This window comes from Prionailurus bengalensis, chromosome C1 (genome assembly GCF_016509475.1).
Source record: "Prionailurus bengalensis isolate Pbe53 chromosome C1, Fcat_Pben_1.1_paternal_pri, whole genome shotgun sequence".
NCBI lineage: Eukaryota > Metazoa > Chordata > Mammalia > Carnivora > Felidae > Prionailurus > Prionailurus bengalensis.
The window spans coordinates 34,010,770-34,022,878 of record NC_057345.1 but is presented as its reverse complement, the minus strand read 5'-3'; the positions used below and the strand labels follow the sequence as shown (position 1 = coordinate 34,022,878).

Sequence of the window (12,109 nt, the reverse complement as noted above, 5' to 3'; positions counted from 1 at the left end):
CATCAGGCTGTTTTCTCTCACCTGGGCTGCCTCAATAGCCTCATCACCCTGGCTGCCAGAGTGAAATGACTCAGCTAGAGGCAAACCCAAACCCCATGCAGGGACAGCATCTGCCTGGTTCATTGATGTGTCCCCGGTATTTACCACAGTCTCACACACAGTAGGTGTGAGATAAATATCAATAAATATCTGATAATACAAGCCTCATTGCAGCCTCCTCAGAAAGCTTCGCTGTTTCTCCTCTACTTCCAGAATAGAACCAAAGTGCCCTGGTTGGCCTTCAGGCCCTAGGGCATTTCAGCCACAGCTGGCTTCACTTCCTTTCGCCCCCCCCCCCCCCCCCCACCCTTTTCACTACCCTCAAGGCCAGTTTAGCTAGTGATTCACTGTTCCCACCTCGGGGCATTTGTATTCTCCCATAGCCAAATCCTCCTAGCAGTCCCTTAATGCTAGGGTTCATCCAAGTTTATGGGCTCCCAGGGAAGGCTTCCTTACACAGCTGCTCCCTCTGGCTGAGACCTCCCTGCCACCCCAGGTCAGGCCATAGAACACACACTGCCTCGGTCCAACCCTCCCATCACCCTCTGGAGTGAAAGCTCAGGGGGAGAGGTCTGCTTAGTCCTGGAACTTTCCTCAGGGTCCTAAGCTGGGTGGGCCTGCCACAAACAGAGGATGTGTTGGTCACGTGGGTGGACAGTCACCAGAGGGCCCAGAATAAGACTGAGGGTCGGGAAGAAGCAAGGTGCACCTCTGGCGGGCCAGGGCCGGCCCAGGGCGACCTGATGGAGGCGAGCGGCAAGATGCCGAGGGAAGGGGTGGGGAGTCCCGGCTGGGCGTGCTTCCTGCCCCGGAATCTGGCGGCCCGCCCCTGCGCCCGCCCCTCGGGCCGAGCTCAGTCGGGGCCAATCAGCAGGCGCCCCCCGCCCGGCCCGCCCTGTCCCCCTCTGGTGACAGAAAGTCGGCCCAGCAGATGAGGAAGTGGCAGGCAGGCTGGCCCTGGGGACTTCTCTCTGGCCCTGCTCCTTCCAAGCCCTCCACTCCTGTCCGCCTGGCCCCCCACTGGTGAGTCTGGACCTTCCACGGGCGGGCTGCCCACGTGCCCGGGCACCCTGCCTAGCTGGCCCTGCCCTGCCCTGCCCTGCCCAGCCTGTGGGCGAGGCTGTTCCCGGACCGTGGGTGGGAGGTCCCAGCTCTCTGGGGCCGGCCCTGGCCGGCAGGCTCCCTCCGATCCCGGCTCCCATTTGCTCAAACCTAGGCCTTCTTCCACCACCTCTGGGTCTCGTCCCTCTGTGCCTCTTACCCTCCCTCTCCTTCGCTCCCTGCTCCTCTCTTCTCCCTTCCCCTCCCCCTTCCTTTGCCTGTCTCCTTTTCCCTTCCATCCATCTTAAAGGAAGGAAGCACCCAACCGAGTTCCCCTACCGGAGACACACCCAGTGCTTCTCAAGCTTGGGGAGAGGTCCTCTCCGGAGCCTAGAGCCACTCCTGACCTTCAGGGCGCATGAGTGTTTGTGGGAGGTGAACTTGAGTGGTGGCTGAGAGAGAGCGGGAGAGATAACCAGCTGGCAAACTCACATGGGTCAGGGAGGAACTGTGTGTCTGAGTGCAGGCCTATGCCAGGTAGGCCCTACCACAGGAGAGGTAGCGGACCAACAAAATCTGGTTGTGAATGAATGAATGACGAAGGTCATCCATGAAAAGAGACCTGTATGCATGACCCAAGGCAGGTGTGTGTCTGCGTGCGGTGTGGGTGGTTTTATGTTCATTCACCTCAAAGTGGAGTGTCCGAGTTTATGTCTGTGACCACATTTATCTGTGACTCACATACGTGTGAGTAAACCCGTAAACCTGCGTGTGGGCCGTTTGCACATGGTGATGCAGGACCAACGAAGAGTGTTCTGGGTGTGTTGCCAGTGTGAATGGAGTGAGGAGCAGGTCTGAGTATCAGGAACTGCATGTCAAAGTCCGTGGAGGCTTGTTTGGGTGGTGTGTCAGAGGAGGGTGGTTGTCACCAGCAGGAGGTGTGAGGGCTCCGTGTGTACATATGTGTGCTGAGGGGGGGCGGGCGGTGGTCAGTCTGTCGATGGTGGTGGTGGGGAGAGCCATGCTAGAGGCGCTCTGTGCATACAGGAGGACTTGGGGCCTGACGGTGGTGGGGGCAGCTGGGGGTCGTCACGGAGGCTGGGGGAGCATCTGTGAGATGTGTGCCCCGTGAGTGTGGGAGGGGCACGGGTGCAGCCTCAGTGGATGTGTCAGAAGGTGTATTTTTCACTTGTATTTTTCACGTTGTTGTCTGGACGGAGGGAACCTGGCAGACTGGCGGGCAGGCAGCTCGCAGAGCATCTGCTGCCCTGGCCGTTTTAGGGCAAGGCTCGTCCCTCAGGGACCGCCCCGGCATCCCAGGCTCTCCTGGGGACCGGCCGGAGCTTTTGTGTCCCAGGGCGCCCTCCCCCGACATTCCTTCAGGCTCTGAGGGGGAGAGGGCCTAGCTCATTAGGACCCTCCCTAAAGGAGGGGAAGATTCCTGAGACCTCCCCCACTCACCCACCTCCTCACATGCCACTGGCTTCCCTGCCCCTCCCAGGGAGAGAAGGGTGATTGCACCCATTCTGAAGCAGGACAAACTGAGACTTTCTGGCTAGTTTAGGAGAAGATGCTGGGTGTGGGTTTTCAGCAGTTCTCTTGGGGCCAAGGTGAGCCCTGGGCTGAAGTCCTGTGAGGTTTCTGACTCAAAACTAAGCTAGAGCTTTAGGTCATCTGGCTGTCCAGGGTGGGTGGGTGGGTGGGTGGCGAGCCCCATGCTTTACTTGGCTTTCTCAATCCTGGTGGGTCCTGCTCCTCCGGGCCCTGACCTGTGGCCTAGCCCCACCCTCCACCTCATGCGCAGTGCAGCGGGGGCGGGCGGAGGGCGGGCCTCTGCCAGATCTAGTCAGACAGGTGGAGCCGGGGCTGGAGTCTCAAAGGCTCCTGAGTCTCAAAGGCTCCGGAGTGGAAGGGCTGGAAGGGGTGCCGGAGAGGAGGAGAGCCAGGAGTTGCGAGAGACGCTAGAGGTGAGAGCCCGGGGGGGGGGGGGGGGGGGGCAGAGGAGAGGAGGAAGGGGCAGGAGGGAACCGGCGTCCCGAGAGACCAGCATCCCGAAGGTGGACCGGAGCGGTTGAAGGGGAGGATCCCTGGGAAGACAGAACCAGAGCTGGAGAGGTGGGAGACTGGTGGGGAAGGGAGAAGCGGTCATTCCGGAGAGGAAAGGTAAGTCTCTCCGGAAAGAGGCCGGACTTGGAGAGTTCCCCTGCAGAGAAAGAGGGGAGGAGAGGTCTGAGGGTGAGAATCTCTGGAGGAGCAGAGAGTGAGGGGAGGCGAGTGAGGTGTGGAGCGGAGGGCGGGATCTGTCCTTCCCAGCAGGCAGGCGGGATGTGCGGGGAAGCGGTGCCCTGGCCAGACGGCTTCCTACCCCCAATCCCCAGCAATTCCTTCCTGTCAGTCTTCTGTCCTTTATGCAGGGAGGTGTCGGGAGTTGTCTCATCTGGTCTGCTTCCTGTCTGTGGGTCAAGGGTGGGATGGGGGCACGGTCAGCCCTGACACCCACCCTCCATACCTCCCCAGAATCCTTAGCCAGGATGGAGGCAGTTGTGAACTTGTACCAGGAGATGATGAAGTATGCAGGTAAGATGCCGTCTACCCTTCTTTTCTCCTGTCCTGGGATCCCTGGATCTAGGGCTGTCTCCTAATGGAGAGTCCCTGTGAACCCGTTGACCCTTTGTGACCTGGCCCCATGTCTGTACACCTGGTGGGCACCCTTTGGGACCCCGTGACCCTTTCTGACTCCTTGACCCTTATTCTACAGATCCTCGGGTCCAGGGCTACCCTCTGATGGGGTCCCCCCTGCTAATGACCTCCATCCTCCTGACCTACGTGTACTTCGTTCTCTCACTTGGGCCTCGCATCATGGCCAATCGGAAGCCCTTCCAGCTCCGGGGCTTCATGATTGTCTACAACTTCTCCCTGGTGGCGCTCTCCCTCTACATTGTCTATGAGGTGGGCCCCTGGCATGTCTAGGTTTTAATTCCTGCTGGCAGGATAAGGGGCAGGCCTTGTGGCCAGAGCATGGCATCTCCTTTCCAGAGAGGCTGAAATCCATTTCTTCAGCTAGATAGCAAGAGGGATTGGGCAGGGTGGAACTCTGGTGGTCTAATCCACACCCCTTCCTAGTTCTTGATGTCTGGCTGGCTGAGTACCTACACCTGGCGCTGCGATCCTGTGGACTATTCCAACAGCCCGGAGGCACTAAGGGTAAGTAGGGACAGGCGTAGTGTGGGGTGGGTAGGTTATAAGCAACCTGGGGATAGGAGTTTGGGTGTGACTTGGGCTCCTGGCCCAATTTGGGGAAGTTTTTGGAGTAGCATGGGTGTCCTAAGGCTGTCTGACTTCTTGCAGATGGTTCGAGTGGCCTGGCTCTTCCTCTTCTCCAAGTTCATCGAACTGATGGACACGGTGAGTGGTTATAGGAGAGGTGAGAACCTGTAGGGAGAAAGGAGAGGCCCTGGCTCAGAAACCCCTTTCCTTTCCACACTCTTCTCAGGTGATCTTTATCCTCCGGAAAAAAGACGGACAGGTGACCTTTCTACATGTCTTCCACCACTCAGTGCTTCCTTGGAGCTGGTGGTGGGGGGTAAAAATTGCCCCAGGTGAGTGGTGAAGGCCACCGGGGGAAGAGGGGCAGGCATGGAGGACCAGCAGCTCAATTCTTCTGACCTTGTTCATTGTCCCCTCACAGGAGGAATGGGCTCTTTCCACGCCATGATCAACTCCTCTGTGCATGTCGTCATGTACCTGTACTATGGGTTGTCTGCCCTTGGCCCTGTGGCTCAGCCTTACCTGTGGTGGAAAAAGCACATGACAGCCATCCAGCTGGTGAGGGGCCTGGCCCATAACTGTCCCAACCTTCTGGTCTGGATCCTACCTTTATCCAACCTGCCTTACCTTTGACCCCATCCCTCCACACTCCACATTCAGTCTTTCTCTGCCACCTCTCACTGTTCCCTCTGACCCTTGCCTTCCTCCATTCTAGATCCAGTTCGTCCTGGTCTCCCTGCACATCTCCCAATACTACTTCATGCCTAGCTGTAACTACCAGTATCCAGTCATCATCCACCTCATCTGGATGTACGGTACCATCTTCTTCGTGCTGTTCTCCAACTTCTGGTATCACTCCTACACCAAAGGCAAACGGCTCCCCCGTGTACTTCAGCAAAATGGAGCTCCAGGTACTGCCAAAGTCAAGGCCAACTGAGAAACATGGCCTACCTAGGCGCCCACCTAAGTGCCTCAGGACTGTGCCTTGGGCAGCATCTGACATTTTTCTTCCCACCTATACCTGTGACCAGGGCTTATGTGGTCAGGACTGAGCAGGGGACAGGTCCTCCCCTCCCCACAGCTGGTACACAGGGACCACAGCTTCCGTTCCTCACCCACTTCTGGCCAGCTCCAAGGATGTGGCCTCATTGCCCTCTGCCACTCTGGAGCTGGGGGCTTGAAAGGGCTGGATACTTATTTCCCCCTCCCTGCCTTAAACTTGGGAGAGGAGCACTCAGGACTGGCCCTCAACCAGGGTCTTGTGGCCTTTTTCCTCACACTGAAGAGGTCAGCAATAATCTGTCACTGTGGACCCAGGATCCCTCCTCTACCCACGGTGAAGCAGAAGCTTCTTGGCCAAAGGTCAGGGTGGGTGGGGGGCCTGGGAATACAGCCTGTGGAGGCTGCTCCCTCGCTTATGTCTCCATTAAAAGTGACAGAGAAAACCACCGAGGCTGTGTGTGTGTACATGTGTGAATGAAAGAGGTGCTAGCCTTATTATCTGCAAACAGGAGGGATGGTTCTGGCTCTCTGATGACAGACAGCAGAGAGGAGGCTCTGGGAAGGCTGGGACAGAGGTCATGCAAGGAGAAGAGAGACAGACATGACTTTATTAGAAAAATAAAAAACAAAAACAAAAAACTGAGGTGATGAGTTGGTCCTCAACGGATGCCTTGGTGAATGAGGCTGCTTTTGGCTGCACTGGCTTTCTCCCGCTCCCGCCGCCGTGCAGGGTCCAACTCAAAGCAGCGCCACAGCCTCAGGGTCTCATCTGCTGCTGCCGATGCCACCGTGGCCCCGTCTGGGCTCATGGTCAGACTTAGGACCCGGGCAGTGTGACCTGGGGCATGAGGATGAAAAAAGTGAGAGTAGAGCATAGGAACGTAGACATACCTACAGCCTCCAATATTGAGGGCCACCTACCTTTTTTTTTTTTTTAACACCTCTGAGGTATTTAATTCACATACCATAAAACTCATCCTTTTAAAGTATGCAATTCATTGGCTTTTAGTATTTCCAAAGTTGTGCAACCATCACAACAGTAATTCCAGAACATTTTCATCACTCCTCACCACCTTCTCCCCATAGCCCCTAGCAACCATCAGTCTGTTTTTATTTCTTTGCATTTGCCTCTTCTGGACATTTCAACGTTTATTTATTTTTGGGACAGAGAGAGACAGAGCACGAACGGGGGAGGGGCAGAGAGAGAGGGAGACACAGAATCGGAAACAGGCTCCAGGCTCTGAGCCATCAGCCCAGAGCCTGACGCGGGGCTCGAACTCACGGACCGCGAGATCGTGACCTGGCTGAAGTCGGACGCTTAACCGACTGCGCCACCCAGGCGCCCCTAAGATTTTATTTTATTTTATTATTATTATTTTTTTATTTTCAACGTTTTTTATTTATTTTTGGGACAGAGAGAGACAGAGCATGAACGGGGGAGGGGCAGAGAGAGAGGGAGACACAGAATCGGAAACAGGCTCCAGGCTCTGAGCCATCAGCCCAGAGCCTGACGCGGGGCTCGAACTCACGGACCGCGAGATCGTGACCTGGCTGAAGTCGGACGCTTAACCGACTGCGCCACCCAGGCGCCCCTAAGATTTTATTTTATTTTATTATTATTTTTTTTATTTTTTTATTTTCAACGTTTTTTATTTATTTTTGGGACAGAGAGAGACAGAGCATGAACGGGGGAGGGGCAGAGAGAGAGGGAGACACAGAATTGGAAACAGGCTCCAGGCTCTGAGCCATCAGCCCAGAGCCTGACGCGGGGCTCGAACTCACGGACCGCGAGATTGTGACCTGGCTGAAGTCGGACGCTTAACCGACTGCGCCACCCAGGCGCCCCTCTTCTGGGCATTTCAACAGTCGTATGATATGTGGCCTTTTGTGTCTGGCTTCTGTTATTTGGAACCTACCTTTAAGCTCAGCCACCTTGGCCATGGTTGGGTATTTCCAAATAACCAACTGGTTCTGGGCAAAGCCGTGGCCCGAGATGAGCTCCTTGTAGTGGGGAGACCAGAGGATGGAGCACACCTGTGGAGAGAGAATGGCATGTGGGCTCAACAGAGCCGATGCTACTCAAATCAGAACTAACTCCATTCGAGCATTAGGCACCCTGCCAGGTGCCACAGACTCAGACTTGAATAACCACAGTTCTTACAAAAGTTTTTTCAGAGTTAAAAAATTGTTACCCATTTTACAGATAAAGAATCAAGCAGAAGGAACTTCAAGTTGCCTAAGATCACATGCGAGTCTAGAAGGTGACAGAGCCAGAATTTGAACTCTGGCTCCAGAGTCAAAGTCTAGAATGAAGGCTGCATGGGGGAGAGGAGGGTAGAAGAGGAGGAACCTGGAGTGGGTGGGAGACCCACCAGCAAGGGCTTCAAATTTCATTCCAATGGATGTGGATGAAGTTGCTGTAGGTGATAGGGAGCTACTGCAGGGTTTTAGCAGTCACAGACCACCCAGACCCAGTGCAGAGGACAGACTGCAGGAGATAAGAAAAGAATGCTGTGAGACCAGTGCAGGGGGCCTCCAGTGAGAAGAAAAGTGAGGCTTAGGGGAGAGACACACGTGAATGATATCCTGAGGCAAAAATGATGTGTCTTGGTGACTAAGTGAAGATAATGAAAGATTCTAGGAAGTTCTCCAGATTTCTGAGTAAGTTCTATCCCTCTTAAACAATTAAGAGGAGGAGAAACACATTTCAGGGAAATAAGTGACAAATTTAATTTAGGGCATATTAGGATGGTGCCACCTATAGGACATGAGGTTGGAGTTAAGCCACAGACAGAAGTGTGGCCTGGAGATCATGAATGAGAGTGGAGCCAGAATTTTGGAAACCATCGGGCATAGAGTTGATGAAGCCACTGGAAGGAACACGGTTGCCCACGGAAGACCACACAGAGTGGGAACACCTTCTGGGAGGGAGGGGCTGGAACAGGTAAAAGACTACCTGGGATTGAGCATCCACAGCACTCAGACAGGCCCCAGAGCAGACGTTCCAGATGCGAATGTGTCGGTCACTGGTACCCCCTCCAGTTGCCAGGACGTTGGACTGCCAGGGACACCAGGCTACAGCCTGGGTAGGATAAAGGTGGGGTCAGCAGGTACTAGAGCTAGACACTGGTCACAGGGTAATCCCGTCTAACCCTGCTGTCCCATCTCCCCTTAACAGTCCCCAGGTTCTGGGCAAGGGTAAGCAGAGGACCCAACCTAGCCCCATTCTCACCTTGACAGCCCCTTGATGCTGGGTGAATGTCTGCAGGGGAACCCAGCCACCCTCTCCAGGAGCACTAGGCCACACATTGACCAAGTTATCGTTGCCACCACTGGCCAAATGTCGTCCATCTGGGGCCCAGCGCAGCCCACACACCTCCTGGCTGTGGCCAGTCAGTGTGGCCACATGGTGTTCTGCTACCCGAACATCATGGTGGTGGATATGGCCAGAGCGTGAGCCACTGCATGAGGGAAGAAGGGAATCAGGTTCTGTGGCAGGGCCAAACACTGCCAGCAGGACTGAGCTGCTTCCATTCAGAAGTGTACATCTGGGGAGAGCTGGCAAAAATCGCACATTGATTTTGCAACAGACTCGCTAAAACCACTAACCTGGACAGGATATAGCTGTTCCAGCATAGGGAGCCCACTCGAGCCGAATGACTGGTCATGTTTCGAAGCCGCTTCTGCTGCTGCACATCCCATAGCTAGAGAGAGAAGGCTGCTAGGATCAGAGATTGCAACTTGCCATTAACATCCTCCTGCTGGACAAGCCCCCTGTCTGGGCACAACAGAACTGCAGCACAGGGATAAGTCTCACCTGCACCTCGGCACTGCTGGTGCCCACAGCTAGGTAGTTGCCCTCTTTTATCCAGGCCACAGAAGATATATAGTCCCCAGGCTGCTCCATTTGCAGCAGCTGCAAGATGTCACCAGAGCTAGCACTCCACAAGTACACACTGTTGTCCAACGCCACAGCCAGTACATTCCCAGAGCTCCAGTCCACAAGGTTCAGGTCTGCCAGAGCAGGGAAAGGGAGGAGAATGAGCTTCCTTGTTTGTCTGGTCCCCGGGCCCTCTTCCTCTGTCCAATGGGCAAAGGGAAGGCTGCACTTACAGTAGTCATTCCGGATTTCAGGGGCGTCCAAGATACGGTCTGGTAGGGAAGGAATGTAACGGCAGGTCTTCCGGCTGGAGCCAGGCGTGGCCTTCTGGCTATAAAGCACTTTCAGTCTGTTCTGGTAACCTGTGGCAACCGAATACGTCTTGACAGTGGGAAAACTGACTCCAGTGGGAAAACTGACTCCTCCCCTGCTCCTGGCGAGGAAGGCCAGAGACGCACCTCCCCTCCCTTCAGTCTTAGGTGGGAAGAGCAGACAGGCATCTCCCCTCAACCCTGGGAATGGGCCAACACCTCCCTCCAAGAAGGAAGAACTTCAGGTCTTACCCTCTGGGGCATTTTGTGGTTTTCCACTGAGCCGAAGGATCTTGGCTTCCTCCACATCAAAGCCGTTCAGATTCAAAGCCCAGGCTTTCTGATGTTCCTGGCACAAAGGGTGGTGGTGAGGCAGGATGGCATGATCCAAAGTACACAGAGTACACAAAGTACACTCTTGCCTTAAGCCCCTCTGGGCCACATACCTTCTTGGTGGGCGTCTGGCTATTTTCAGGCTGGTTCTCCTTGCTTAGGAGGAAACTGGCCACTTCCATCTGGGAAGCGCTGCGATGGGGGATATAGCGGTCACCACCAGGTTTGCTGGGAGTGGTCTGTGCCTTGGAGCTAGATTTGCCTGGGCCGGGGAGAGGGAAGCCAGAGTCTGAGCAGGCTCCTGAGGGAGAAGGCCTGAAGGCCGCTCTCAGCCGTTCCCTCTTCCTCCCCGTGTCCCGCCGCACCCCACTGACCGGGTGTTCGGCTTGGGGTCCTGCCTGCGCTGTGGGATCGGTTGGCGGCCCGCATGGGTGAGGGGGCCGGTCCCGCAGCTTCCTTAGCTTTGCGCTGCCAGCGCGCAGGGGGTGCATTGGGGATGGGTGCATCCAGCTGCAGCAACGAGTGCAGGTCACTCTCGAACACGAACTGCGCCATGGGAGCGTCTGCAGGAGGAGGGGTCCTTGGAGTGGATGCCCGCGGAGCCCTGAGGAAGAGGCGACCGTGCTCTGCCTGGGACCGCCGGCCACACACTCAGAACCAAGCCGGCCCCAGCCCGTCCGGGTCTCGGAGCACGGGCTGCATACCCACCCCAGCTCGACCCACACGGCCCTTACCTCCAGCTCCCACTAGATTCCGATCCCAGACCGGTCTCTGCAGTGCCGGCCTCCGCTTCTTAAACTCTCCGCTCTGAGCACTCATTGGCTCCTTCAAAACCCAACCGTCGCAACCGTCGCCTTCACCCATTGGCCTTTCACGGCACAGGAGGCGGGTCTTCCGGTGCAAGTCACAGGTCTCACGAGAATCCAGTCGTGGAGCGTGATTTGAAGAGTGAGAGAGTTGAGGCCTGTCTCCAGAGAACTGGTGTCGGAAAGAGAGAGGGGCGGGGAGGGGCGCGCCTGGGGGCGGGGCCTGAGCTGCCACTGCATTCCGGAGTCGCTTCCATTCATTCTTCAGCCTGCCCTCTTCGGCCCTTCATAGTTAAAGCGTCCATGTGGATCGTATTTATGATGCAGAAGTGCAGAAGTGACCTAAAGCACTTGAGCCCTTCAGAGAAGGGAAAGGAGGCAGGTGGGTAGGGGTGGGGAACGAGTTGAGAAGCTTAGGAGCAGAAAGAAGGTCAGACCTAGTTTGGTGCCTGTAGCAACACTGCCAGGAAGGACGTAACCTGTGTGGGGGTTTTGTTTGTTTGTTTGTTTTTGTTTTTTGAGAGGGGGCGGAGGGGCAGAGGGAGAGGGAGAGAGAATCCTAAACAGGGTTTCTCTGAGGGAACCGGATGTGGGGCTCTATCCGTAGACCCTGGGATCTTGACCTGAGCCAGACTCTCAACCGACTGAGCCACCCAGGCGCCCCACGTGTGTTAGTTTTAAAAAACTGTGTTGTTGTTGTTTTGCAAACAGGGAAAATGAAGCTGAAAAAGGGATGAATTCCTTAAGGTTAAAAAAAAAAGATCAGGATTCAGACTTGCCTGTCTGGAGATAGGATTGAACTGCCTTCTGAAAGACATTGTGGCTTTACCCCCATGGGGCTTTAGAGGTGTCAGGAATTTTGAAGATCCACTAGGCTAACTTGTGCGTGGTGCATCCTCCCCATTCTGGCAACATACCCCTATTTTACAGATGGAAAAACCAAGGCCCAGGGAAGGGATTTGCCTGTGACCACACAGTTTGTGGGAAGCCAGGTTTGACTCCCATTCAGTCAAATCTGCTAATAATGACTTGAATGAATTGTGTGAATGTGCTTAGAGGTGAAGTGGCAATAATAAAGATAATAATGGGTACCATTTATTGGCCATCTACTAACGACTGTGTTTAAACAGTTTACACACATTATTGAGCTTAATCCTTAATCCCATAGGGCAGATACTCTATCTCCTTTTGACAGAGAAAGAAACGGTCAGAAAAAGGTTAGAAATGTGCCCAAAGGCATATAGCCAAAAATAAATAGTGGAGCCAAACTATCTGGCTAGCCCCTGCACTCCTAACCAAATGCTATACTGTCCCAGAGAGAGAGGCTAGAAAAATCATGTTTTCAGTCATTACCTTAGGTCAACTCTGATGATGATAGAGAAAAATCTAGGGCTCTTAGCCCAAACTTACTATCATTATTATCTTTGACT

General features: G+C 54.9%; 2 protein-coding genes across 5 annotated transcripts; one reads left to right on the top strand and one right to left on the bottom strand.

Moving 5' to 3' along the window:
* Positions 1-932: 932 nt before the first annotated feature.
* Positions 933-5,795, top strand: ELOVL1 (ELOVL fatty acid elongase 1). 3 transcript variants are annotated; one of them, XM_043574664.1, is made up of 8 exons: positions 933-1,062; positions 3,598-3,657; positions 3,839-4,029; positions 4,204-4,284; positions 4,429-4,485; positions 4,574-4,679; positions 4,769-4,905; positions 5,063-5,795. In XM_043574664.1, the coding sequence occupies exons 2-8, from the start codon at positions 3,612-3,614 to the stop codon at positions 5,282-5,284; spliced, it is 840 nt and encodes a 279-aa protein (XP_043430599.1). In that variant the 5' UTR covers positions 933-1,062; positions 3,598-3,611; the 3' UTR covers positions 5,285-5,795. The 3 variants fall into 3 exon arrangements, with proteins under 3 accessions (XP_043430599.1, XP_043430600.1, XP_043430602.1); XM_043574665.1 differs by lacking the exon at positions 933-1,062 and adding an exon at positions 2,927-3,047; XM_043574667.1 differs by lacking the exons at positions 933-1,062; positions 3,839-4,029 and having other exon boundaries at positions 3,603-3,657.
* A 142-nt stretch (positions 5,796-5,937) lies between these two features.
* On the bottom strand, positions 5,938-10,714 carry CDC20 (cell division cycle 20). Of its 2 annotated transcripts, none has more exons than XM_043574653.1 (11): positions 10,608-10,714; positions 10,248-10,436; positions 9,987-10,135; positions 9,793-9,889; positions 9,463-9,591; positions 9,167-9,363; positions 8,959-9,053; positions 8,582-8,810; positions 8,306-8,431; positions 7,266-7,383; positions 5,938-6,187 (listed from the first exon to the last, which is right to left on the bottom strand). In XM_043574653.1, the coding sequence occupies exons 1-11, from the start codon at positions 10,690-10,692 to the stop codon at positions 6,009-6,011; spliced, it is 1,593 nt and encodes a 530-aa protein (XP_043430588.1). In that variant the 5' UTR covers positions 10,693-10,714; the 3' UTR covers positions 5,938-6,008. The 2 variants fall into 2 exon arrangements, with proteins under 2 accessions (XP_043430588.1, XP_043430589.1); XM_043574654.1 differs by having other exon boundaries at positions 10,248-10,477; positions 10,608-10,709.
* Positions 10,715-12,109: the final 1,395 nt, after the last annotated feature.

Excerpts from the sequence above, each read along its gene's own strand:
- ELOVL1 (XM_043574664.1), top strand. The coding sequence starts at position 3,612 with ATGGAGGCAGTTGTGAACTTGTACCAGGAGATGATGAAGTATGCAG. Across the intron at positions 3,658-3,838 it reads GGAGATGATGAAGTATGCAG|ATCCTCGGGTCCAGGGCTAC; the intron begins GTAAGATGCCGT and ends CTTATTCTACAG. Across the intron at positions 4,030-4,203 it reads CCCTCTACATTGTCTATGAG|TTCTTGATGTCTGGCTGGCT; the intron begins GTGGGCCCCTGG and ends ACCCCTTCCTAG.
- CDC20 (XM_043574653.1), bottom strand. The coding sequence starts at position 10,692 with ATGAGTGCTCAGAGCGGAGAGTTTAAGAAGCGGAGGCCGGCACTGCAG. Across the intron at positions 9,592-9,792 it reads ACCACAAAATGCCCCAGAGG|GTTACCAGAACAGACTGAAA; the intron begins GTAAGACCTGAA and ends CGGTTGCCACAG. Across the intron at positions 8,811-8,958 it reads AACAGCTATATCCTGTCCAG|TGGCTCACGCTCTGGCCATA; the intron begins GTTAGTGGTTTT and ends TCCCTCATGCAG.